Source organism: Drosophila subpulchrella, chromosome X, assembly GCF_014743375.2.
Source record: "Drosophila subpulchrella strain 33 F10 #4 breed RU33 chromosome X, RU_Dsub_v1.1 Primary Assembly, whole genome shotgun sequence".
NCBI lineage: Eukaryota > Metazoa > Arthropoda > Insecta > Diptera > Drosophilidae > Drosophila > Drosophila subpulchrella.
This window is the reverse complement of record NC_050613.1, coordinates 14,203,234-14,230,852: the sequence shown is the minus strand read 5'-3', so window position 1 is coordinate 14,230,852 and position 27,619 is coordinate 14,203,234. Positions and strand designations below refer to the sequence as shown.

The 27,619-nt window shown below is 38.9% G+C and overlaps 3 protein-coding genes across 3 annotated transcripts; all 3 read left to right on the top strand.

Annotated features, from left to right (window-relative positions):
• The first annotated feature begins 528 nt into the window (after positions 1 to 528).
• LOC119557982 (chitinase 3) lies at positions 529 to 1,338 on the top strand. The gene has a single exon (XM_037871069.1). The coding sequence runs from the start codon at positions 538 to 540 to the stop codon at positions 1,336 to 1,338; it is 801 nt and encodes a 266-aa protein (XP_037726997.1). The 5' UTR covers positions 529 to 537.
• A 6,046-nt stretch (positions 1,339 to 7,384) lies between these two features.
• Positions 7,385 to 8,098, top strand: LOC119558075. Its single transcript, XM_037871254.1, has 3 exons — positions 7,385 to 7,481; positions 7,551 to 7,716; positions 7,781 to 8,098. The coding sequence occupies exons 2-3, from the start codon at positions 7,642 to 7,644 to the stop codon at positions 8,096 to 8,098; spliced, it is 393 nt and encodes a 130-aa protein (XP_037727182.1). The 5' UTR covers positions 7,385 to 7,481; positions 7,551 to 7,641.
• Positions 8,099 to 25,772: 17,674 nt separating this feature from the next.
• Positions 25,773 to 27,004, top strand: LOC119557600 (uncharacterized protein DDB_G0283697-like). Its single transcript, XM_037870401.1, has 4 exons — positions 25,773 to 26,044; positions 26,128 to 26,205; positions 26,276 to 26,566; positions 26,637 to 27,004. Exons 1-4 carry the CDS (start codon positions 25,782 to 25,784, stop codon positions 26,872 to 26,874), a joined length of 870 nt encoding a protein of 289 aa, XP_037726329.1. The 5' UTR covers positions 25,773 to 25,781; the 3' UTR covers positions 26,875 to 27,004.
• Positions 27,005 to 27,619: the final 615 nt, after the last annotated feature.

The window sequence follows — 27,619 nt, the reverse complement described above, 5'->3', positions numbered from 1 at the left end:
ATTCTACTTTTTAATTTAATAGCGAAGTTTGTTGGTATAAGGGTCCTTATGAGGGGAGAATTATTAAAGTAAATCTATCTAATAGCTTATATTTATTTCTCAATTTAGTTAAATAATAATTAAGACAATAGGTACTGTTAGGTGATATCTCTTATAATACCATCAGTAGAAGTCTGAAATAAATTCTGTATCACCCCGTTAACCCACTGTGGCCCGAAAAGTGCCCAAAACTCAAGCTGCACCTCGTCGCGTTTCTGTTGCTGATTTTAAATTTTAATTAAAGTGTGGCTCCGTCTTTCTGGCTGTGACCACTTGAGGTTCACAATTCGCGGCAAAGCAAACAATGGCCTACAAGTACGGCCACTTCTTGACACGCTCTTGCCACTCAAAGGCGAACCCAACTATTTACCCCGGGGGTACACAAAAAAAAAAAAAAATGGTACGATGGAAGAAAGGCTTTCTAAAAACCCATATTGGCAGCCATGAACCGTGATGAAAGAAAGCGTCCCAATCGCGACTCCCAATTTCCGTCAACTCATGGTGGGCTATAAAAGTGCGAAAGTTGTGGACAACGGCACACACAGTTCGATGGCCCATCGTCCAGAAATGATCTACGCAATTCTAGTGCTCTGCCTGCTGGGCAGTTCTTGGGCCCAAAAAGCCGAGAAGGACACCCCAGTCCAGGCCAAGGATCAGAACACCCGTTTGGCCGGCATCTATGTGAAGGATGGCAACGAGAACGGCCAGCTGAGGTTCCTGGCCTCCGGATTGACCGGTGGTAGCAGCAGCAGCAGCAGCAGCTCCTCGGGTCTCAACTCGGCCCTGAATCAGTACATAACCAACAAGCAGGATATGCTGGAGCAACTGCGTCCCACCTCGGACTCCAGTACAACGGGAACTGAAACAGCAGCCACAGGAACTGCAGCATCGGGAACGGGAACGGTTACGGGCGCAAATACAAATACGGGAACAACGGGAACGAGTGGCCTGGTGACGACGACTGCCAATGGAGCCATCTATGTGAATCTGGGCAACTCGGGATCCTCCAGCTCCTCATCCTCCTCCTCGTCATCGTCCTCCAACAATGCGGCCATCAATCAGGTGATCTACGGATCATCGCCGATCGCCGGTCTTCTGCCGCAGATCGTCGGGCAGGCGGTGGCCACTCGAGTGCGTCCCGGCCAGAATAACAGGAGGCGTGTCCCCGCCCGTAGGCGTCGGGTCAACAAGAGGCGTGGCGGCATCAACAACAATCAAAGACGTCGCCGGCGGGGCAACAAACGGGGCCGAAACAAGAACAAGGCCCAGGTGATGGTTGTGCGTCCCAATCGCGGCTAAAAAGCACATCCATCCCCAAGCTAAGCAAAATTATAACCTTTTTTTTTTTCGTAGCCAAGCAATTTTTTTTTTAATTATTACCATTAGTATGCGAGAAGGCAACTTAATTTATTTATTTAAATAATTGAAAGCAATTACACTGTGCAACCAAAGTGGTTTTATTTGGGGTTGGCAAGAAATGGGGTTCTATTTGGTTATTATGGTCAAGACTTTCCTCATATTTATTTTATCTCAAACGTAGTAAGTCTAAATTTTTCATATTTAATTATAAAAATTTCGTAGTGTTTCCATCTATTGCGGCTTATTATCATGAATTAATTTGATTCAACTTTAATTTTTATGATAGAAATGTAAAATATTAAATGTAGACTTTTATCGTATCTTGTATTTACTTCCATGATTCAAATATTTTCAAATGCAATCGTTAAGTTTGAATATTAAGATCTTTAGGTCTATAAAAATATCTAATACGAAACTCTTAGTACTCGTACAATATGCAGATATTTACTTTTATTATTTCGTTTATTTTTCAGCGTTTTTAAATAATAATCATATCTTTTATATTGAAACTAATTGCTATACAGGAGCCTAACATATCTGTATCTTTAAATTTGCCTTCATATATATCTTTATATATGAACTTCTCAGCTGCGTTTGTGAAATCTCAAATTTGTGTAGGCCAGTGTGTTTGGGGCTGTGGCTCTAATTTATGGGCCAACTGGTGTTCATGTTCAGGAGGGCCTCCATCGGTGTGTGTGTGTGTGCGGACCCGGGTGAAACCCCCCTTGGTGAGCCCCTGGTCAAGTGCAAGACAAACGGTCTCCGGTCGGCGCTGCATGCGGCGGTCAATGTCTTGATAAATGTCTGCGGGATGGCGCCCGGGGAGTTCCAGGTTGCTCCTTGGGCTCCCGGTGCCCCTGGCCATGCCCCCCTTACGACGCCACTGTACAGTTTCGCGCCCCCTAAATCACCGTCACGTGTCCTGGCTGTGCATTATGTGCTCATGACTGTAATGAGCCTGTAAGTGGACCTAATCAGTGTCATAATAATAGAAATTAATCACTGCAAGGCCACCAGAGCATGGGCGGTGGAAAAAAGGGGGCCTCGCCCACCTGCAGCTGGCAAAAGTCAAAGTTGAACGTCTAAAATACTCTGGCATTTTGCTACTTGTGCGGTTTTGTGCAGCTCTTTGGCGCACATACTTTGTAAATGTTTTGCAATGATTTGATTTGAAATTCATTTGAATTATTGCTTGCTTCCGGTTTCCGGTGCCTTCGAAATACTTTCCTGTTTCCTTTCTGGCGCCCCTCCCCCCCGGCCCCCCCCCCCCCCCACTCCCCTTTTAATGCTCCCCATGGCGAGGATATGGAAGGACCCTATGATGTACGACCAACTTGGTTGCCCTTCTCTTTTGCGTTTCTCCCTGGGGAGTATATTAAGTACTGCCAAGCATACACTCGGGATAAATTAGGAATATGCCAATGCGATTGTGATTTGATTATAATTATTTTATATAAATAGCATATGGGCATTTTGGGTAGCAATAGTAATCAAAGGGGTGGAGCAATCAATGATTACTTAGTACCAAGTGGTTGAGTAAATAAAATACAGATATTTCTAATATATTTACATGATAAATCGTAGTTATAATCGATTCCATCCGTAATACATACAAATTTTTTTTGTTAAGACTTTGTATTAGTACTCAAAAAAAAAGAACTTAATTATTTTATCAAAAATAAGTTATTACATATTATGTAATAGGCATAACCATATAAACTAAAAAACAAAAATTAATATGTTAATTATTTTCTATATTATGGAACTCCATTGAAAAAAGGTTTTCTAAGACTCTTACTTTTATTTACTAATTTAATATTTAGCTATAAAAGTAATTGAACATTTCTCGCCGTGTATTTGCATAGACCAAAAGGCAACTGGTGTGTGAGTGTGCGGAACTTTGTTAATATGCAAGTGAATGGACATTTCCGGTACGGACAAAACGTGCCATGTGCCAGGCCAAAAACCGAGAGCCAAGGTCCTGACCAAGCCCGCGAAACCTTTTGGGGGATGGGGGGAACCATAGGTAGCTGGCGGGGATTCGGGGCACTGGACTTACTGGGAGGGGAAGGGGGCTTCGGTGGTGTTGGGGGCCACAAGGGGGGGGGGGGAACTCCCGGGGGGTGGCACGGGTTCACAGCCCAAGGACATGTGCTGTGCTAAAGGTCCACATCACCATCCACTGCCCTTGGATCCATTCGCTGACTCTCTTTGCTCGGATACATTTCGCTACCCTATATTAGGGATATTTTCCGCGGTTCTAAAAGCTAACCCACTGAATTTGCCTTATAAATTATGAGTTCGCCTTTAGTATACCACTTTTCCAGAACTTAATAGCTGAAGATTTCAGATTTTTATTTATCAATGTACATAATATAGGATAATAGGGATTGTTTTGAAATGCATCTATACATATTTCAAGAAAAGTCAGTATGCCAAGTTAAAGTTTCTATCTAGTGTAGAATTAAAGACTTAAATCGGCATAGAACATTTTTATAAACCTTAAATAATTCATATATTTAAGAATATATAATTACAAATTTAATGAATTTAAATATACATTTTTGAAATATTTTATTTTATTTTACAATAAATCTGCATAGAACATTTTTAAAAAATTTAATAAAACATATATTTAAATATATATTATTACAAATTTAATAAATTTAGATATAAATTTCCTGAAATATTTATTTTATTTTATTTTACAATGTTATGTTTTAGATTTTAAAAATACTTAATTTGCCGAGGTAAATTTTAAAATCTGGTGGCTTTCAGGGCATTTAAAAACCACCTCTTCAATATTGAAAGTTTGCTTTTTTCCTTTTGCCAGTTCCACGGCTTCGCTCATGTGTAATTTTCAATTAAAATGATTTGAGTAGACAACTTTGAACGCTTCTGGCTGTGACTCTGCCACTGACTTGGCTTCTGATTTGAACTCGGACTCGGAAACGGATTTTTCGGACCTGCAGGGAGGGGCCACAAATACGGGGGCGGGTGTGCAAGAATGCCACAAATACTTTTCGGGGCAGAAATCATAAATCATGCACCAGGCAGAGACACGAACCGCATTGGAAATCGACGACGGAGACCCAAACTCCGGCGTTGACACACGGACATTGGGAATCGGAGGGGATATATATGCTATACCCGAAAATATATATATACATATACAGACATGGCCGGCCGACTAAGTGGGCCACAAGTTTCGCTTCACTTTTGAAATAGTTGCAAAGTGGAAAAGTTTGGCATGCAGAGTGTCCACGTCTGTGGTCAGGAAAGGGCATAATTGTGGGGCATCCTCCGACGGAAGGGGAGGGTCCAGGAATCCGGAGATTCGGGGATCCGGGGATCCGGCGGTGGGGGCAATCGAGAGATGGGTGCGTGAGTCACGTGCCAGGAAGCTCCGGGATTACCCGAGATAATCATGACACTTTGTGTGGGGAAAGTCTGGGAAATTGCCTTAGCAAATTATGATGCCCCTATTCATCGAATAATACCATTTAACAATATTATAATGATAATATGATATTATAAACCAGATCATTATTTTAAATATACCTATATAACTAAAAATTTATTGGCACACCTACACAGAGAAAAGTCTGAGGTTCCCATATGAGTTTAAAATGTTCTTCAAAATGTTCTCGAATCATGTTGAATTGGCGGTATTTACATTGTATATCTCAAGAAATAAACTATTAGTCTAGGCAATAGTGTATACTTATTAAAGTTGTTAAATAAACTCAATTTAATTTTTCTTTTCTCACCATTTCATTCTAGTAATGAGAACATCGATACCAAAATGTACTTGCACGGGTTTTAAGAACGAATTTTCTTTATTCAAGAACAGTGTACTTCAATTCTCTCTGTTTATTGATATTAATACTACTACATTTAATTTTCCAAATGAGATATAATGAAATGCAACATGCAAAAGCTAGTAGTTACACCTGTTTCTTAAACCTTGTATATTTATATTTTTCTTTTTTTCTATTACCAATAAATGTTGGTAATGCTGCCATCTCTGGCAGTTTTCCGTTTTGGCCTTTTGTTTTTTGGGGCCAAGTGGCAATGCAGGCAAGATGTAAGAACCGATGAAATTCTGCGGCTCCTCTTTTTTTTTGTCCATTCTTCAGCTTTGTCTGTCGATATTTCTCGAATTCTTCGTGGCTTTTTTTGGTATCCCTCAAACCGATGGTCAATTGACATGGCAACAACAGCAAATGTGGCTTAGTTTTTTATCCCCTCCCCCCACCAGTTATTCGATGTTTGTTGTTGTGTAAATTTCTTGTATTCCGTTGGCTTTTAATTGCCGTGACGTGTTTGTTCTACCGGTTTTTTAGCCTTGTTGTTTTTTGTGTTTGGTTTTCGGGTGCTTTTTACCACTTGACGTTTGATTTACTTAGTACTTTTTCGGCTGCTCTACAAGACCAATTGTAAGCCAATTTTCGATGGGCTTTTTGGGGAGGGGAAGTAGGGAGGTAAGGCCTTCACAAGTGGACAACGACCTTGTCGTTTTTTGCCTTTTTGGCACACTTGTCAAGTGCTTTGCTGTGCGGTTGTCCACTGCCTTTTTCAAGTTTTTTGTAAGGTCTGTTTTTCTTTGGTTCGATACATTACCACAGATTGATTGATAAATGATTTGGCGAATTAATTGCACGAAAAGGCAGCGTTCATACTTAAAAAAGCCATGCACATATCGTTCAAGCGTTTGATAAATGTCGCTCCACAAAATTTTTAGATGCGGATAAAAAATGACCACCTTAAGATCAAAAAAAAAAAGTACAAAGGAATGTAGATTTATGGTATTTCAAATCGAGAGAAGTCATTTCACGGCTAACAGCTTTAATTAGCCCACAATGTAAGCTCTTTTTTAATATAAAGTACTTTAAGCCAAACGATTTCTTAAGGCTTAAAAAAACCTAAATAATATATACGTAAAGAAAGAATGGAAGCTTATTTCGGTAAGCCGAAGTTTATGTACCCTTGCAGGTCGTTCCTGTGCTAAATGATAAAAGCATCCGATTTTCTTAAATTTAATTTGAAATTCTGAAATATTAGGAATATTATATTGCTAAGAGAAGAAAAAAAACACCGAAGCTAAACAAAAAAAAATTATTTTGTATTATTTTTTCGATTGTTACTATTGGAGCTTTAGGATTAAGTTGTCCGATCCGGCTCGTTCCGACTTATATACTACCTGCAAAAAAAAAAAAGACTTTTGGGAAGGCTTCATCCCAATAGCTTTAAGACTGAGAGACTAGTTTGCGTAGAAACGGACAAACGGACAGACGGACAGACGGACAGAGCTAGATCGACTCGTTTAGTGATGGTGATCAAGAACATATATACTTTATGGGGTCGGAAACGTCTCTTTCACTGCTTTGCAAATTTCCGATTGAAATCTTTATAAAATTGTATAAAAAAGCTTTACGTACTTTTACCTTTACTCTACAATTAACGACTATAAATAATCAACAATTTAAAGTTGACTTGTATTTAAAGTAGCATTGAATAACCAAAAGTAAACATCCACGCCTAAGTAAAATAAAACCTAAGTATTCCCTTAGCTGTTAAGTTGCTGAATTGTTGAAAATCCCACAAAACTTAAGCAATTAATTATAAACAGCTGTGACCAGTTTTCAAGGTTTTCAGAAGTAAACATTTTTTTTTTGTTTCATTATAAGAAAATGCTTGTATTGATTTCAAAGAAAATATTGCTTACTGGTGATACTAAAATGTTACAGAGTGGCCATGGGCTTTTAAAGGAAGTAGGGTGTCAACTCTGGTTTTCCGCAGATATGTTTTATCGAACGACAATTACTAACGCAGCAACCTGAGAGTTCTTGAAAAATTTTACGTCTGACAATTCAGTTCGACATTTGACATTAATAAAACTGAGTTGAGGCTGACTTGTCCTAAATTAATTTGTTCTTCTCAAACAATGCCACGTCGGTCGAAAGTCGAATTTTGTACTCCGTCGAATCGGGATAGGCCTGGCGAAGATTCATCGAACGAGAAGGACGCTTAAGAATCTTTGATTAGCGATGAAATGATGAAGAAAATTCTTTCGAATGGCGGTGAGGATGCAATAATTCAAACCATTTCATTAAAACCATTTCAGTGCCTCGTTTTTTTCTTGGAACCAGTGCCCGACATCTTTCGTCTGCCGGGTGCCGTTTTGAACTTTGGAACCCAGGGGAACTCTGAACCCATGCGCATTAGATTCGACGAGCAGCTATGCCACCCCCAAGTTTATCAAGGGTTTTCAAGGGCCGACGATCAAGACCCCCCTCCCCTTACATGGTGAAACAGGTGCAAAACATCTCTTCGATGTAGAGCATTTCCCAATAATGACCCCATCTTTCCATCCAAACAGCACATTAGTATAAACTTTGTGGATTTGTATAATCCCGATCTGCCGTCGTCATCGGAGATTTTGAAGAATCCGTCGGAAGCGGAGTGGCCTCTGAGTTGTATGGCAGGTCAGCTGAAGTCAAAACCTCCACCCTCAAAAACAATGGAATGCCTGATGTTCGAGGCATCTTCCTCGAAAGCAGTTGAAACCCAAGAAAATAGTGCTGTGGAGGGGCTTTTCGACTGGGATCGGGAGATCATCTTTGCAAATTCGGCGCAGGAGGTTATCATTATACCACTTGCTGTGGACAGCCCTACGTACTCCTCAATACCGCTGTAAGGTTCGTTGAGCCCCTCGGATTTGATTCAGTTATTCAGGGCATGCTGGTCTCACAAGCCCTGTTTTTTGGGGCCAAAGGCGATCGGGAGATCATCTTTATAAATATAACGATGATCTCCAGATCGCCTTTGATCTCAAAGAATTTGGCTTGGAAGACCAGCAAACCCTGACGGATTGGATGAAAGCGGAGGGGCTCAACGAACCTTATAGCGATAGTGAGGGTACGTAGGACCCACGCCGTTTCCTCGGAACCTCTCCCTTGCGAGACGAACTTCGACTACTATGTGGACAAGGAAATGCCCGGAGTGTCAGCTAGGCTCTATGAGACGAGAATGATCCAGGTGTTTGTCATGACCACGGCAAAGGCTGATGAAATGCTAAAGAAACTGTACCTGCTTTCGGCCAGCTATCGGAAGCCCCTAATCAATCAGAAATCGAAGTAGAGAAGACCCAAGTACACACAAAAGAAAAACAGTTCAAGGTTTATGCAGTTAAATAAATAATCAATTTTCACAATTCTTAGTAGAGCCCTTAGTGATATGAAAATATTAATGAATATGAAGGTTTTTTGGAATTCAAATTTTAGTCAAAAATACTCTTGCCCTGCGGTTTTTTAATCGTAGTTGAAAACTGCAAAACATCGACTGTTTTAGGCGGCTTACAACCAATGCTATCACTTTAAAGAACATTTTTACTAGCCTTTAATGTAGGACATTTAATATTCCCATTTACGACGGAATTTGAAACCCAACCCAGCATTGTTAAGTGAATTCCATAAGTACTGATAAGGAAATTAATTGATTGATTCGGAGTGCCTTCATAATTGCATCTATTGTAATTTATGCAAGCGAAAGAAACCAGTTGCAAAATAACCAATCAGCTTCCGCCCATTTCCACCAGCTCCTGCTGTGATTTTCCCACCCACAAATCCCCTCGCACATTATCCCCGTCCCTCAGAAAGTCGTGATTTGGCTTTGATGGATGATTGAAATTTTGCAGAGCGCGTACAAAACTTCAAGCACAGTTAATTAGGCTCAATCAATATACAAGGACAACAAGAAGGTGACTGGAATGGGGCCAATACTTAAATCTAATTAATTTGCAGCTGTCAAAGCGGAGGAGCAGAAAGTGGGAAAAAAGGGTGGGGTTTTAGTAACACCTCATCGATTTGTAGCCCCGTCATTCCCTAACACCCAATTTCATTGCACTTTTGTACAAAAGTCAATTTGCCAAAAAAAAAAAAAATACAAGAGTGAAAAAAACGAGAGAATTGTGCGTCGTAATGATCCTTTGCCCCGAAAATCCCCGAAATCCCACCCTCATTCAATTAAGGGTTAACGAAGGAGTGTTGTTGTTGCCTGTCTTAGACGTGACGTAAATCAGCGTTTTAAGTGTTTTTTTATTTTCCTGATTTTGGTACGACCTGTCAACAGCAACTTTGTTGCCCCCAAAAAAAGTTGGGAAGAATCAGTTAGGAGAAAGAAATTCCACTAGACGAAGCTTGTTTCATTTGTATTAAAGTCTACCGAAAATCCTAGATATTTCCCATTTCACTTTTTTCTCAATTATGTACATATTTATATTGTTTTTCTAAATTAAAATTATACTTTTCTTTTTGTTGTCAGTTCTTAAATTATTATTGAACAAATCGTAAAAACTAAATTAATTTATATATCGCTGCTTACTTTATTCAACTTTGCCCACAGACATTTAAAAAAAGTTTACCAAGAGTATCTAACAAGTCGAAAAAGTTTAGTTCTGCGAGAGAAGGCGGGTAAGAAGGAAAAACGGAGGAAACTTGAGGAAAAACACTTGAACATCTAAATCAAATTAATCCCAGGCAAAGACTTGCTCTCTTATGCGCTAACTGCACTGCAAAAAAATATTTATTTTTATCTGTTTTATTGGAAAAATATAACTAAACTTCCAAATATAATTGTTTAAATATAATAATACAATTATATATACAAATTTTAGCAACAAAATTAAATACATTTCAGAAATAATACTTATTTAAGCTAATAATTGTGTTTGAAAATATAGTGCCAAGTTTTGATCTTTTTATATATATCAATGGTGTTTTATTTTATTTATGAACTTTTTTTCTTAGAAAATATTTAACTCCCAACTTCCCTTAAGCAAATTAGAAATTTTAAAATTAATGAAAAATTTAAAAGCTTTTTATACCAATCTTTGAGGAGCTTTTGGAGTTTTCCCTGAGTGTAGTTTTGATCCACTCTTCGTCTAGTTAGCCCTGTTCTTCTCTATTTTTTTTTTGCCCTTTGGCAGGCATAGTTTTTGTGCTTCACTTTGCTTTCGGCTCAAGTGCGAACTTGTTAAATTTACGCAAGGATCTAGAAGCCTCAGCACACGCATACGCAATTAGGAAAAGGGGGTTTCCCCAGGCTTTCCCCTGGATTTTCCCAGGATTAGAGCGGTCCAGGGGGAAGTTGTAGCTCAGTTACGCAAACAAGCAAATCAAAAAACCATTTGACGCACTTTCATCATCAACGAGTATTAGGAGGGGCGGCGGGGCTTAGGGGCGTGGCACCTGCTGCTGCTGACACATTAGAAACTGCCAATAAGTCGGAACCACATACCACCCACCGAAAAATCAACCCACTTTCACCACCCCTTTTTCGAAAGCTCTGTCCCTTCAGAATCTTGAAGTGCAAGGCGAAATAACAACAATAACAAACTGCATTTGCTGCAAAGGGGCGGGGGTTGGGTGAATTAGGGGGGATGTATTCGGATTCTGATACTTTCAGATGGTATGGGGTCCTCAGAGGGGGCACTCTCGCCTCCCTACTCTCTGCACTCTAATGAGCATTTAAGTTTGGGACAAAGCTTTTTGCATAAACTTGCAATCGGTGAAGAGTCTTCAAAAAAGAAACAATAGATAAGAAGATTACCGATAGTCACGTCGAGGTAAAATACATGGTACACCATTTGGAAACTGTATAAGAATATCAGTTATTTAAGGAACACGTTCGATTTAGCAATTTTAAAGCTTATATAGTGAGTTCAAAATACCTTTTTTTTTGGGTATTTAACTTAAAAAAACTAAATATTTAATGTATGTGCATGTTATTGAAGAAACCCTATTATTTTGAAAAATTAAATAAATAAGAATTTTGTTTAAATTATGTACCTTTTTCAATGGGGATTTTTTAAAGAAAAGATAGTTAAGTAGGTATCTAGTATGTGTCTATAGGTGTTGCTATCATATAAGATTTTCGATCAAAACCTAATTATATCCTTGGGAATAACCCAACCATGAACTGCATTAATCGCGATATTTTCGATACATTCTCACGATGTCATCGCAGTTATCGACTGACCCCTTCCATCGCTCTCTGCCCTGACTTTTGCTTGCTTGCAAACATTTTTCGGTCAAGCAACAAGAACAAATTTTCGGCTTTCCTTTATGCTACTCGCTCACTTTTTCTTTTTTTTTTTGATTTTTTTTTGCACTTTTGTGGGTCAAGTGCTGATGCTTTTGATGCTGACGTAGCCAACGCTTTTATGCTGCTGCTTCTTCTCCTTTTTGGAGTAGGAATTAAATATCAAGTGTGCCAAAGTGTGTGAGTGTGTGTGTGTGCGAGTGAGTGGCCGGCACATGTGCTGCCTCTCCCTCACTCCCAATCCATCCATCCCACTTGCACCTAGGGCCTGGCCTTTTTGCATATCATCATACACGTAAAGTTTGCTTTTGCTTTTTGCCTGCTTGCCGTTGTTGCTGTTGTTTGTTGTTTGTTTGTTTGCACGCCTCGTGTTCCCTATGATACCCATCAATTGACCAAGGGGTATACACCATGTGATCTACGCGATTTTGGGACGTAGAGCTGAAATTTTTGGTATGAGGGGTTCTTATGGTTAGAATATGATCTTTTCGTAAGAACTTTAAATATTATAACTTTTTGGAAATAAAAATCGTAATTTTCACATTTTATATGTACCTTTAAGATAAGTTACACGATTAAAACAAAATGGAAGTTTTGACATTGTATCTTATTGTAAAATCTTTTAAAAAGTTTTCTAGAAAAAAATTGCACTTACTAGGTATGGTATATATATCATTAAATATCCATTGGTCGAATAATTCTAAAACATTAGAATACCACTTAAGACTTAATATTCAACTTTTTTAGTTCCAATAAAATATTTGGTATTTTTAAGTTGGGGGTAAGTAATATAGTCGGGAAGATGAAAAAGATCGTTGCTTTTCTCCTTTTTGCCGGTATTCAAAAGCCCACACATCACTTTTGCCCTCACACTCTCTCTTTCTTTCTTCTGCCCGCAGAAGAGCGCTTTGAGCCCGGACCCAACCTACATCCTACGCTTAACCCGCTTCGGAACCCCCGTCTTCTGCTCTGCTCAACTTGAAGTTCTTGTGTTTGGGTTAAGTGAAAAGTGATTGAGCAGATTTTTGTTGCGAATCTTTCGGTATTCTCCTTGTTGTTGTTGTTGTTGCTGCTGCTGCTGCCCGCATCTTTTGCACTATATCTGCTCCTTTTGTTTTTCACCAGCTTTTAATTGTTGCCTTCGCCAGCCGGCTTCTACAGCATTTTCTGCTGATAAAACAAAAACCAAGAACTATGTGCAAAAATAAAGCAAAAAATATACGAAGAGAGAGATACAAAAACGAAGGATATTGAGAAATTGCTTTGGTTTTTGTCTAAATTTGATTGACAGCTGCTCGAGATGCGGTGACCCATGATTGATGAGTGCGGTGAATCAATCAATCAGTTGATTTGAGTGCACCAGTGGTTAATCAAGAGTTCAATCGAGAGGCAAGTGGATAAGATTGCGAGCCGAGAAAAGAGCATCAATCGAAGGTTACTTTTCAGGACGGGTTATCTTTGTTCACGGCTACATTTCCATATTGAAAAGCTTCTCTTTATTTTTATAAATTTTGTTCGAGTGCAGTTCGCTTTTGGCAAGGATATTTAAATGGCATACATAAGTGGAAGTACATATGTATGCATTGAATCACAATAAAGCCTTATTGTAACCTTGCCTTCAATCGTGCCATCAATCTCAATCATCGTAATTTGACTTCGTTTCCGTTTTGGAAACACTTTTAGGGTTGCCGCTTTCGAGAACATAACTGTAATTTCGCAATTATTGTTTGCACAATCGCACATCATCAATCAAACGAACAGAGGGAAGCCCCCAGCACAATCAGTACCTGGTATAGTTCCCGTTGTTCACCCATTTGGCTACACTTAAAGAAATGGTATATATGTATGTATGTGCTATAAATTATGATTAGGTTATAACCAGTGGAAACCCAACTTATTTGTTACGGTAAAACTATTTATATTAACAATGTATAAGTAGGTAGACTGTTTCTAGATCAGATTATCAACCTTTAAATACCAAGACAATTCGACAGTATTTTTAGTTATAGGTTAATATTTTTCATATCCGTACTTTATAAAACCAATGCAATATACATAGGTTTTACTAGCAGTCTATCGCATTATCATTGTCGCACTTTGGCGATTTTCTGTGGAGCATAAATCAAAAGCGGAAATGAGCACGCAATGTGCATTGATGAGATTGACTTCATTAGCAGCTGCTGGAGCAAGCTCTGATTGTTTTTTGGTTTCAATCAAATCAGCAGCCGGCAGTTGGCAACTGGAATAGGAATACGGATTGGAATACGACTGCGAATAGCAATAGGAATGTGCGGTAAGAAAAACTGTTGCAGCCCGAGGACAATTAGTGCGAATGCTAATGAAAGCCAGGCACCAGAAGGAGTGCTCCCAACTCAACTCCCGGGCGCACTTCATTAGGTCCCGCATTGGAATCGGAATCAGAATCAGAATCAGAAGTCCTCATTCTCCACAGCACCCAAATCCCCCAGTCCCCCAGAAAGTGCTCCACTGAGCAATGGGTAGCCACTCATAAATGCTGGCCCAGGGTCCAATCAGAATCAGAATCAACTCATAAAGCGGGCGCACAGTGGTCAACAAGCGCTGGAAAAAGTAATAATAATTATACCCGTTACTCGTAGAGTAAAAGGGTATACTAGATTCGTCGGAAAGTATGTAACAGGCAGAAGGAAGCGTTTCCGACCCCATAAAGTATATATATTCTTGATCAGGATCACTAGCCGAGTCGATCTAGCCATGTCCGTCTGTCCGTCTGTCCGTCTGTCCGTCTGTCCGTATGAACGCTGAGATCTTGGAAACTATAAGAGCTACAATACTGGGATTAGGCATGCAGATTCCTGAGATTCCTGCGCAGCGCAAGTTTGTTTCAAAAGAGTGCCACGCCCACTCTAACGCCCACAAACCGCCCAAAACTGTGGCTCCTACAGTTTTGATGCTAGAACAAAAATTTTAACTGAAATGTATTGTTCTCATCAATACCTACCGACTGACCTAAAAAAAAGTTTGCCACGCCCACTTTAACGCCCACAAACCGCCCACAAACTTCAAAAAATCGTAAATATGAACGCGGATATCTCGGAAAATATCAAAGATAGAGAAACGAGTTTTCAGATTTAGATTCCGTAGGCTTGAGCGCAGCGCAAGTTTATTACGCGAATATGCCACGCCCACTCCAACGCCCACAAGCCGCCCAAGTCTGTGGCGCCCACAATTTTCATGGTAGATAAAAAATTTAAACTGAAATGTATTGGTCTCGTCAATACCTATCGATTGATTTAAAAAAACTTTGCCACGCCCACTCTAATGCCCACAACGCTTAAATCTGTCTACCGCCGGTAGGTGGCGCATTTGCTGCTTGCATATCTCCATTTTCCTTTGGTCCCTTTAGCTGAGTAACGGGTATCTGATAGTCGAGGTACTCGACTATAGCGTTCTTCCTTGTTTTAAATGCATATTCCGCAAAAAAGGTTTTATTATCTATAAACTTATTTAATAAAAAGCAACAAGACAAAATTTATTTAAACGGATAATGTGTTATAATAAATATATTGTTGTATTGTATATTGATATAGTGTTATTATTAAAAATCATTCCATGTTAAGTTCTTTTTTTATCTATCCAAAATTTTGGTTTAAGTAGGTTAAATTTTCTCTCAAAAAACATTGAAAGCCTAACAACATTTCGAGCATTTTAAATAAAAACTTAAAACAAAATTATTTGATCTAAAACCAATATTTATACCCGTTACTCGTAGAGTAAAAGGGTATACTAGATTCGTCGGAAAGTATGTAACAGGCAGAAGGAAGCGTTTCCGACCCCATAAAGTATATAAATTCTTGATCAGGATCACTAGCCGAGTCGATCTAGCCATGTCCGTCTGTCCGTCTGTCCGTCTGTCCGTATGAACTCGGAAACTATAAGAGCTACAATACTGGGATTAGGCATGCAGATTCCTGAGATTCCTGCGCAGCGCAAGTTTGTTTCAGCAGAGTACCACGCTCACTCTAACGCCCACAAACCGTCCAAAACTGTGGCTCCTACAGTTTTGATGGTAGAATAAAATTTTTAGCTGAAATGTATTGTTCTCATCAATACCTATCGATTGACCCAAAAAAAGTTTGCAACGCCCAATTTAACGCCCACAAACCGCCCACAAACTTCAAAAAATCGTAAGTATGAACGTGAATATCTCGGAAACTATCAAAGATAGAGAATCGGGATCTCAGATTTAGATTCCGTAGCTTTGCACGCAGCGCAATTTTATCACGCGAATATGCCACGCCTACTATAACGCCCACAAACCGCCCAAGCCTGTGGCGCCCACAATTTTCATGCTAGATAACAAATTTTAACTGAAATGTATTGGTCTCGTCAATACCTATCGATTGATCCAAAAAACCCTACCCTAACGCCCACAACGCTTAAATCTGTCTTCCGCCGGTAGGTGGCGCATTTAAATCTCGCTTTGCTGCTTGCATATCTCCATTTCCATTGGTCCCTTAAGCTGAGTAACGGGTATCTGATAGTCGAGGTACTCGACTATAGCGCTCTCCCTTGTTTTTATTTTGCTTCACTGTTTCGTGGTCGGCTAATTAAGTTTTGAATTGGGGGAGCGAACTCGGGCGCCTTTTAATGTCTTCCATCTTCGGTTCGAATATATTGTTATATCTTATTGCCTGGACTCTGTATTTATCATCTGCTCGTTTTTGGGGTTTCGGTGTATCAGTGTCGTTTGTCGCTCTCGTGATAATCAAGATTTATGCCCAGCTCCGCTTAGAAATTCCAGGAGTGCATTTATCGAAAGAGTTTATGATTATTTTTAGTTTCGAAAGAGATGAATGGATTTTTAATTGGATCTGCCCTTCGTGCGATTCGCTGCCCTGTAATTTTCCTAGTTAAGTTGTTGTTCTCTCAATCCTGCACGGAACCCAAAGATGAAGGTCTGCATTTTGGATACAATTTGTAGGAAAAGGAAAGTGTAATCTAATCGGAACTTGGTCGGCAACAGTGGTGAGTTATGACGCACTCGTAGAGAAAAAAGAAGATGAAGAAAATGGCCCCCACACTAGGCCCATAAAATATTACCCAGGGCTCTTTCCATAATTCACTGGGCTCTCGCATAGTGGGTTAGTATTCCTCCATTTCCCCTGGCTTTGCTATTCTTACTTGCCTTGGTCCCAGAAAAAATATTTCCATTTCCATGAAAAAAGTGATGAGGAAAAGGGGATAAGGGAATGAAAAATAGTCGACAAATGATAATTTTGATCTATGTCATTGATGAGTCGGATTTGGTTTTAATTGGGCAACTAGAAATTGGAGGGAGTCTTACTCTTTGTTGGATTTATGAATGTATAATGTTATTTCCCAAAGCATTAAAGTGATTTATACATATAATATAAGTTTAATATCTTGAAGATATATAAAAGACCGTAGGACCGTTTCTAAAACGACAGACCCAACTTCCCATCGATCTATTCTGCATTTATCTTCATTAGCAAGCCGTGGTCAAAGTTGTGGGATCTCGGAAAGTCCGAGCCAAATGGGAATAAAATGTTTCAATTGTCATTTGTTGCTGTTTCTAATTCGGTTTCTGTTTTCCGCTTCTGTTGTTGCAATTGCCTGCATTGCAGCAGGTCGTAAATTTATTGCAAATAAATTTATAGCACTGGCTGCGGGGCCACCACTTTCACACTCGCCCCCAAAAAATCCTCTTAAATACCCCCAGAACCCCCAGAACCCCCCGACAAAACCCCAGCCCTGTCCGTCAGCTGGAGAACATGCGACAGAGAATTGGCTCAAAAAATGGGAAATCCCCAAAAGTTGTTGAATTTCCTGCTGCTGCAGCCTGTGAAAATGAAAGGAACCATCCCTTTTGCCTAACCCATGCATATTAAGTTGTCCATGTTGCCCCTTTGCACCACAATTATTCCAGCTTGTCACAGAAGTCAGGGTTTTAAAGCTGGCAACAACTTGTGAAGTTAGCAAACTGAAATTAATTACTCTGCAGCTAGGGAAAAAGAATCAAACCCAAAAATAGCAGAAATCAATCGTTAAAATAATAACTTATTGTACATATAACTTTCTTGCAGACATCAATAATAATGGAATTGAATTACCACATCCGCAAATACTGATTAGATGCTGCAAATCATTAGCCATTTTGTCAGTAATGCAATTTGCCATACTTGTATCTTCAAATTTCCAATTATTTCATCATATTTGTTTAAGACTATGTGGAGTTCTTGGGCTTAAAAAACTGCATCGCTTCGAAGTTTGACAAGTTTCAATTAGTTTCTGCTTTCACTTATTATTTCCTTCCTCAAAAGGCCCTTGTTTCCATTGACTCATCCTAAAGGTTTTTACGGCACTGAAAACTATTTCAATCTAGTAAAAGCTGAACACGCAATTTGCAAAGTGTGTGATATAATGTTCCAACAAGAAAAATACTTAATGAAGAAAGTTCTTTTTCAAAAATTGAGTGCTTGAAAACTAGAATATGGAAAAATTATTTTGAGATGAACGTATTTCCATTTTGGTTTCTGGTATTATTTTTGTTTCAAAGTGTTTAAATTTATTTATTTATCTTTATCTTCCTGATTTTATGTCTTTATGCGTCTATAACTTCTAGAACAATATATGTGACAGGAAAAACAAACAGAACCAAGTACTACTAGTAGTAGTAATCAATCTTTGTATAAATAATACAATGATGAGTTCGTTTTAATGCTTACTGTTTAATATAAAATATTTAGTATCTATAATAAGAAAATATAATATATGGGTTTTTGATGTACGTTATCGAAAAATGCAAAAAAGATTTCATATGCTGTTTGTATATAATTTATAAGGTCAGAATATAAAAAAATCACACGTTTTTGAATTATTTTTCGTATTATTGTTACCACAAAATAAATGTTACTTATCGTTAGTATTTTGAAATGAAATTTTTCTCAGTGTGCCCCCATCCCCCCGGCAACTTTCAGTCTTAATCACCACATGACGTGGCATCATCGACATCGGCTTCGAAATCTGGTGAGTCGGGTGTATCGGGGAAATCGGGGAGTATGCGTGTTGCTTATCAATGGAAACTGCTGATGACATGGAGGGAATATCTGGGCGAAAGCAGGACGAAGAACCCGGAGCCTGTTTATACATACATACATATATACTTGTAGTTCCCCGGCCGAGAGCAACTAAATTAAAATTATTTCAACTCGAGTGGATAGCGAACGAAAAGAGTCTTCAGCAAATAACGGAGCCATTAAAGCCAGTTGCAAAAAGAGGGTTAACCATTGGAAAAGGGGGCGGGGCAGGTCTGGGGAGCATCCCTGATTTTGATTGCTGTTTTGCAGCCGCCCGTCGTATCAAATTATTAATACTTGTGTATCCCAGACGGCAGATGCACTGAATGGACCCCAACAAATTCGAAGATATCGATGCAAATGCACCAGGCATCTGAGATCAGAGGACCACAAGAAATACATATAATTCTTTTCAACACAACCCACAATTATATCTAGCACTGTCAACTAAGAATAATAATAAATGGATAAGGGTAACAATTATCAGGATCATAAAGCTAGAAAAGCCAAACTCTGTAACCATAAATAGAGGTTTACGAGTAGCTTTGCAACTTTAAACTATGTGTATTTCTGTAATCTATTTCTAGGGTTTCCAAATAACTCGTGTGTTAAGGAAAAATGACATGAGTATTTCCTGAACTGTTGAATTGTTGAAATCAACAGATTTTAGCAATTGAGGAAACGACCCCAAATGGGTCCTGTTGAATTTTCAAACAGCTGTGACCAGTTTTCAATTTTTTCGGAAGTAAATATAGGTAATATTTAATTTTGTCTTGGCTTTTTAAGAAATAAGGGTGACAACCCCGGATCTCAGCTGATATGTTTTATCGAACGACAGATGGTAACGCAGCAAAAAGTTGACGTCTGACAATTCAGTTCGACTTTTGATAATAATAAAACTGAGCTAAGGCTGACTTGTGCTGATTTAATTATAATTAATCGAACGAGGAGATCGAGGCGTTTATAAAATGATGAAGACAATTATTTTGAAGAACGCAGAGGAGGAGGAAGGACCCTCCACAGGCCACGGGGGCCAGGAGAAGCGCCGAAGGATGTCCAAGTCTTCTGACAGGTAGGACGAAACAGATATTTTCCTTTAATGCTGAGCAGCTACAATGCTTTGCGTACTTATAACATGGGTTTTCTTCAATTTAGGTTCCCAATGCCTGTAAAAGATCTAGAGATAAATGAACCATTACGAACAGACACCTCATCTCAACTTCTTTCGCCCTGGTAAGCCATCTTGGGTAAATTTGGCAAATAGTACAAATTTCATTACTTAATTTTATTTAAACCATTTCAGTGCCCCTGTCTTAGAACCGTTGGTCGAGAAGATTAGTTTCCAAGGTGTGGATTCAAATGGTGCGGTGGAGCCGTCGGAAGAGGAGGGTCCTGGGAGTTCTAAGGCAAGTCAGGAGATGCCGAAATCTCCAATAGCAATGGAATGCGTGATGTCCGAGGCATCTTCCTCGAAAGTAGGTGAAGGTCCTACCAACCCTGGGAGCGAGCCCTTGCGCCTGCGCATTGAAACGAGGATCTGCGAACAGTTTTCCATACTGCAAATGAACACAAACTTGTATCTTGAGGTGGCTGTTAAGCGACTGGATAGCACCGTCCTCGATAGCGACATTGGTGTGGTCGAGTTGGGACTTGGGGACTCGCAGAAAGGATGGATATGGGCCAATGGCCTGGTGATGGTTATGAGCGGCGGAAGCGAGGAAGTGGTGGCTAAGGCACTAAGCGATGTCGCGGCTAGGACCATGGGGAAGGGGAATCTTAAGATCGATCGCTCCCAAAAAATCCATCACTTACGCCTCTGTTCCTGTGCCAACTTCCCTTGGAGCGTTAACTTGCAGGAATTTTGTAAGGCCCACGTATTACCTTCGGAACCTCTCCTTCCGGAGACGAGCTACGTCTACTACGTGGACAAAGAAATGCCCGGAGTTTCGGCTAGACTCTACTATACGGGCATGATCCATGTACTTGCCATGACCACGGCAGAGGCGGATAAAATGCTGACGAAACTGTACCTCCTTTCGGCCAGCTATGGGGAGCCCCTAATTAACCAGAAATCGAAGTAGAGAAGACCCAAATACACAAAAAAAAACTGTTCAGTTAGTTAAATAAATAATTCAATTTCACAGTTCTGATTAGAGACCTTGGTGATATGAAAATAACACATGTCTTTTGGGATTCATATTTAAGTCAAAAATACTTTTTTCCTTCCGGTTTTTTATTCTTAGCTTTAAGTCAGGGCGTACAGCAAAAAGGGTTTTCAGGTTTTACCTTTAGCAATAAGCCTGGCAAAACATCCAATTTTTATGAAAGAAAAATGGGAGTTCGAGAATAATATATATTGACAGCAACATTTTCATGTACCATTGAAAAATGCATGGTAAATATGGAAAACTATATTTTTTGATTTCTCGTTCCTATGGCAGATATATTATGTAGTCGTCCGAATTTTTCACAATTTCAATCAATATTTTGGAACCCCCCTTAGTAAAAAAAATGATGATCAATAAAGCTATTACCATTTTCCACCCAAAACTAAGAAAATTAATTCTTTATTCAATTGCCTAAACATTGAACAGCTCTTTGTTTGTGTCTTTCGGTCCAACTCTACCTTTACAGAGTTGTCACCCTATTACCTTTTAAAACAATGGCAACTCTGTAGTATTTTAATACCACCAGTAAGCATTATTTATTTTAAAATGAACTTAGAAAATATATTATAGATCTTCTTACCCATTTGTTAATTTTAGGCATGTTCTTTTAATGAAATATTAAGAACTACGTTTTTTCCCGAAAGAATTGAATACCGGTCACAGCAGTATCTGATAGACGGGGCACCCGGCTATTGCATTTTACCTTGTTTTTTCTTTATTTCAAAGCAGCTAAAATGATATAAAAAGTCCAAGATTTCTTTTCATTAAGATTCAGATGATTAGCTGGCCTTTAGTTATTTAATTAATCCAGTGCCCTCGACTTTCCAGGCTCGAAACTTTCCACAAACTTTTACTGAAATAGAGGAGGGTACCTTTGGCCTTTCTCCCCCCGGCTCTTTGTCCATGTCCTCGCCCTAATTTTCATCCTGCGAAGAGGATGCCCTGAACATGACCAGTCGCCTGGTTGTGTTTACCTTTCCGGCTGGTTGGGCAGGCAGCAGCCTCAAATGAACCATGAAGTGTTGGCCCAAGAAGACGCAGCCACCGCAGTTGCCGGGTTTTGGATGGGGTTTTGGCCAGGCTTTAACCGGGTTTTAACCCAGTCGAGAGCGAGACGTCAATGTCAAGTGCACAGAGGCGGCGACGACTTCGATTGCCACCGAAAATCAAGACGGACGGCTGGTAAAAAAAGTGGGAGCGGGGTGTTCGAAATCAGACAGCAAAACGCCCACGCTTAAGCACCAGAGACCAGGGCTACAAGTATATATATATTTTTTATTATTTACATCTGTACGATATTTTTACATAGCATATAAGCACGCAATAAATATAAAAAAATTTAGAGTGCATTAAAAATTACATTTTCATTTAAGGATGTATATGTGTACTAAACATCCAGCAAAACGGTCTGTTAAAATAAATAAAAGACGAAGCTACAAAGCTTTATATATTATATTTTTTTTATTTTATGTATGCATATATATATTTTATATGCACAATAATGTCTAAGTCGATATTTTATTGAATATGAGTTTTAGCTTAACTCTTAGTTTAAGAAACTAAGATTCCTGAATTTAATTAATAAAATGGCATCCCTGGTGGCCGTCTCACCTTGCCGTTGGGCGCCATTTTCGGCACAAATTGAAAGTGAGCCACAAAAAAATGCTTAATTCAATAAAAAGACGACAACAAACAAACAAACGAACAACTGCAACAATAACAGCCACACGAGGAGGGGGGAAAGTTTATAATAACAGCGGACACAAATTAATTTTGCAAGTCGTCGCCGGCGACACAAATTGCCGTGTCATGTCCAGAGTTGAGTTATCTCTTTTTTTAACTTTCGCGAACGCCCTTAAGAAGGTGCAGTGAGTTTTTGAGCGGAAATACTCTTGGCAGGTGGGGTACACGCACTTTGTGGTCCATTTTGAGGAGCATTATATATAAATTTAGTTCCTGAAATTCTCTATATTATTAAACCCTATTTACAGAAGCAATCATTCAGCTAGAGAGCAGATGTAGAGTTTTAGAGATAGTGGTGTATTTCATAAGATCTTCGTAATAACTTACCATATCTGCAGACAGTCTGTTCTTTTGATAGACTATTTGAGAATAATAAACTTTGAGGGGAATATCGTTGTTTAATTTTGTATATTTACTGCGCAATAATGCTGAAGAATTCACGTTTTGTAATATTTTCATACAATATCTAGCAAAGTAACTAATACGTATCTTATCCATTAGTGGCCTATAATATTTCCTGTTCGAATTGCGCAGAGTGCTAAAGAATTCGCCTTTGGTAATATTTTCATACAATATTTGATAAAAAACTATTCCGTTAATAGAAATATCCTATCCGTTAAATATATTTGGTCTTCGGGCCTATAATATTTTATTATATAATTTCGCAATAATGCTAAAGAATTCGCGTTTTTTAATATATGCATACAGTTCTGAAAAAATAATTATTCCGTTTGAGCACCATCCTATCCATTAAGTATATTGTATGTAGGGGCCTAGAGTATTTTATTATATTATTTTGCAAAAATGCTTAAGAATTCGCGTTTTGTAATATTTGCATGCAATACCTGGAGAAATAACTACTCCTGTACATAAAGAGTATATTACCTTCGGGCCGAGTCTCCCCCTCTGGTTTCCTTGCTTTATCTCTCTGCTTTTTGTGTGCTTTCTGCTGTGGCAGCAGAGAAAGGAGAGGTGTGATCGAGGAGCGATCTTTCAGCTTGCCCCAGAGCATTGTAATTACAAGCGGCGTCTCTTTCCCCCCCTGCCGCCCTCCGTCTCCTTCGCCCCGCTTTTCCCCCGTGTGTGCTTTTTTTTTGCTCAGGTAATTTCCACTAATTACGAGGCAATGAGTTGGTAAAAGCGACTACCACTGGCGGGTAAAAGGGGGGCACTACTGTTTGTCTCGCAGATCTTTAGGCGCATGATTTGCGTTTTGCGGCCAAGTGTTAACGGGTAGCCCAAAGCTCTCAGCTCTGGCAATTGCGAATTAAATCTTTTTATATGCTTTTTTTCTTTTCCTTGGCGCTGATGCTTAACACTCAACGGACGTTGGCAAAAATCGTAAACACAAATCAAATGAATTTCCATAATTGCACTTGTGTCTTGGCGCTTTCCGTTCCTGCGATAAAAAAAATAATGAAATGGGTAACTGAGAAACTGCAAGAACATTAAAGACATTATGCCTTATCCGTATATATTTGCCCGTGTATTTTTGATGTCTAGACATGAAAAGTTGTCACCCGGCAGATTATAAATTCATTGGGCGGCGTATAAAGGACTTAAGTCAATAATTGTAATTTCTTTAAATATATACCTATATAAGTGTTAAAAAAGATGATGATACGGAATAGAAGAATGCCACATAAAAATAAATAAAATCTTTCGGATTTGCTGGCTAAAATTTTTTTTTTGCCATGTTTGTTTAAAAATTCCAGTGTTTTTGTTTGGTATTACCAATTTCTAGTCGTTAACCATCTGCTTTCCCGTTCACTTGGTCCTTTCAATTGCTGAACAAGGGCTTTTGTCATATGTTCCATCCGTAGATACCAATGTATCTTTTGGAATTTCTTCCACAAATGTATTTTTTTTTCGACTTGGTCAAACTATTTTGCATTTGTGGCACTTTATTGTTCAGTCAGTATTGTTAAATTTCTTTTGGTTTTTTGTTTTTCGGATTTAGCAGTCTTTTATTTGAGTTTCTTTATGCAGTTTTTGTGCAGCTTTTACAGTTTGTGAGTGTGTGTTTTTTTTTTCGGTGTGTTTTGTTTGTCAATTTCACGCTCTATTTGTGAGGTTTGCTATTTGCCTTTGCCTTTTGTTTGATTTGGTTTGCCATTCGCTCCTTCTGTTTTTTTAAATTTTTTTTGCAACTTTTTTGTTTTGGGTTTCGCCCCATGCTGTTGATTTTGCGCCTTTGTTTTGGGTCGAATCTTTGATATTTTTGTACTTTTGACCAATTTGCGGCGCACAATGCAAACAAACACAGTCCACAGTCCAGCACATAGATACAAATGTATCTGCAGCTCGTCGGTTGTATCTTTTTTTTACCCATTTTTGTTTTTCTGTGGGGGCGAGGTGACAAATGATTAGCAGCTTTTCAATATGGCGCTAATTGAGTTTTTAATTGTTTGACTTTGCACTTGTTGACTTCCTTTTTCGCCCAGCACATCGGGCAATCTGCGGGATGCGTTTAAATCGCCTGGCAATTTACTGGCCAAGGGCTCCGTCTTGGTTTCTATTTTATCCGCTAAGAAAATAAATCGTTTTTTAAGTTACCCAGAAATTATTCTTTTATTTATAAGCTTAAAAATTGATGAAAAAAAACATAGAAATACTTTTTTTTTTGAAACCATAAAAATATTTGTATACAGAAAAATAAAAAAACGGGTGGACGGTTAAAAAAATAGATCTTAGGATTTTTCATACTTCATTACCATATGGCAGATGAAAAAGTGTGCTCTCTGTTTCTTTTTTTCTATTACGTATTTGAACCCTTACTCAACGATCAACAATTTGAAGTGAGCTTGCACTTAAAGTAGTACTAGACAAACTAAAGAAAACTTCCTAAATAAATAAACTGTTAAATTTCTGAATTGTTGAAAATTCAACAGATTTCAGCAATTGAGGGAACGACCCCAAATGGCTTCTGTTGAATTTGCAAACAGCTGTGACTAGTTTTCAATTTTTTCGGAAGAAAAAACACGTAATATTTTATCTTTCAAAATAAATTATTAAATGGGAAGGACCACAATATACTTTCTAAATTGATTTTAAAATAAATATTGCTTGCTGGTTGTATTAAAATATTACAGAGTTTCCATGACTTTTAAAGGTAATAGGGTGACAACTCTGTTTTCAGCAGATAGGATTTATCGAACGACAATTGCTAACGCAGCAACCCGATATATTTGTTGAAAAAGTAGTCGTCTGACAATCCAGTTCGACATTTGGTATTAATAAAAGGGAGTTGACGCTGACTTGTCCTGATTTAATATTTTCATCTCCTACAATGGCACAACGGCCGAAAAAGGAATTCGAAGACTCATCGGAAGAGGAAAACGAGGACTTCAAAAATCTTTTGTTTAGTGAAAAGATGATGCAGTTTATTAATGCGACGGACTCAGAGGAGGAAGAAGAACCGTCCACAAGCCATAAGCGCAAGAAGAAGCGCCGAAGGAAGTCCTCTTCGGAGGACGCAGAGCAGCAGGATGGTCCCTCTACAAGCCGCAAGCGCAAGAAGAAGCGCCGCAAGAAGTCCAAGTCTCGTCACAGGTAGGACGGAATAGATATTTTCATTTAAGGCTGACCAGCCAGACAGTTTTGCGTACTTATAACATGGGTTTTCTTCAATTTAGGGCCCGAATGCCCGTAGAAGATCCAGAGATAGATGAACCATTTCGTAATGACACCTCCTCTGGAGGCCTTTCGCCCTGGTAAGCCATCTTGAGTAAATTAGGCAAATAATCCGAATTTCATTATTTAATTTCATTACAACCATTTCAGGGCCCCGGTCTTAGAACCGTCGGCCGAGAAGATTAGTGTCCCGTGTGTGGATTTGAATGGTGAGGTGCCGCCGTTTGAAGCGGAGTGTCCTGGTAGTTCAAAGGCAATTCAGGAGAAGTCAGAGCCTCCACCCTCAAAAGCAATGGAATGCGAGATGTCCGACGAATCTTCCTCGAAAGTAGGTGAAGATCCTACAAACCCTACTTATCTACCACGTGGACAAGATCCAGAAGATCCAGAGATAGATGAACCATTTCGTAATGACACCTCCTCTGGAGGCCTTTCGCCCTGGTAAGCCATCTTGAGTATATTAGGCAAATAATCCAAATTTCATTATTTAATTTCATTAAAACCATTTCAGTGCCCCGGTCTTAGAACCGTCGGCCAATATCCAGGTTGTGGATTTCAATGGTGTGGTGGAGCCGTCGGAAGCGGAGGGTCCTGGGAGTTCTATGGCTAGTCAGGAGAAGTCAGAATCTCCACCCTCAAAAGCAATGGAATGCGTGATGTCCGAGGCATCTTCCTCGAAAGTAGGTGAAGATCCTACAAACCCTACTTGTCTACCACGTGGACAAGGAAATGACCAGAGTGTCATCTAGACTCATTGAGACGGGAATGATTAAGGTGATTACCATGACCACGGCTGAGGCGGAAGAAATGCGGAAGAAACCATCCAGCTTTCGTCCAGATATCGGAAAGCCCTAATCAACCTGTAATCAATGTAATAAAGAAGCAAATACTATATTCAAATCCCAAAAACATACATATAATAACTGTTCAATGCTCACACAGTTTAATAAAGAATTCATATTCATTCATTTCAGAATGTGGAATAAAATTTATATAAAATTTAACATAATTAATTAATCACTATATTATATAGCTACCAAGGGAACAATCAGGAAAGCAGAGAAACGCTATAGTCGATGGCCTCGACTATCATACAGCCGTTAAGAAGTTAACCAACTTTAAGATATATATACTTTTTACATTTTATCTACCTTACATTTTTACATCTTACACTTTTCACATTTATCTACTGGATGTGATATAATTGATCATTTTCTTTTTAAGTAAGGGCGTAAAATTATTACTATATACCTATGGTCCGATCTAAAACTTTTGGTCGTGCTTAAAGGTATTGATAAGCGGAGTAAAATAAAATTTATTTTAAATGGTGGTCTTTGTAAATGAAGGCAGGTAATGGGTATACAAATATTGCTCAAAAATATGAATAAATAAGTTAATCCTACAATATGTGCTCATGTTTTGTCGAATTTAAACCAAAAGCAGTCGTGACTTCTTTGAGCTGTAAACTCATTTTACAGAATATTTCCTCCTTTG

Excerpts from the sequence above, each read along its gene's own strand:
- LOC119557982 (XM_037871069.1), top strand. The coding sequence starts at position 538 with ATGGTGGGCTATAAAAGTGCGAAAGTTGTGGACAACGGCACACACAGT.
- LOC119558075 (XM_037871254.1), top strand. The coding sequence starts at position 7,642 with ATGCCACCCCCAAGTTTATCAAGGGTTTTCAAGGGCCGACGATCAAGA. Across the intron at positions 7,717-7,780 it reads CCCCTTACATGGTGAAACAG|CACATTAGTATAAACTTTGT; the intron begins GTGCAAAACATC and ends CCATCCAAACAG.
- LOC119557600 (XM_037870401.1), top strand. The coding sequence starts at position 25,782 with ATGGCACAACGGCCGAAAAAGGAATTCGAAGACTCATCGGAAGAGGAA. Across the intron at positions 26,045-26,127 it reads AAGTCCAAGTCTCGTCACAG|GGCCCGAATGCCCGTAGAAG; the intron begins GTAGGACGGAAT and ends TCTTCAATTTAG. Across the intron at positions 26,206-26,275 it reads TCTGGAGGCCTTTCGCCCTG|GGCCCCGGTCTTAGAACCGT; the intron begins GTAAGCCATCTT and ends CAACCATTTCAG.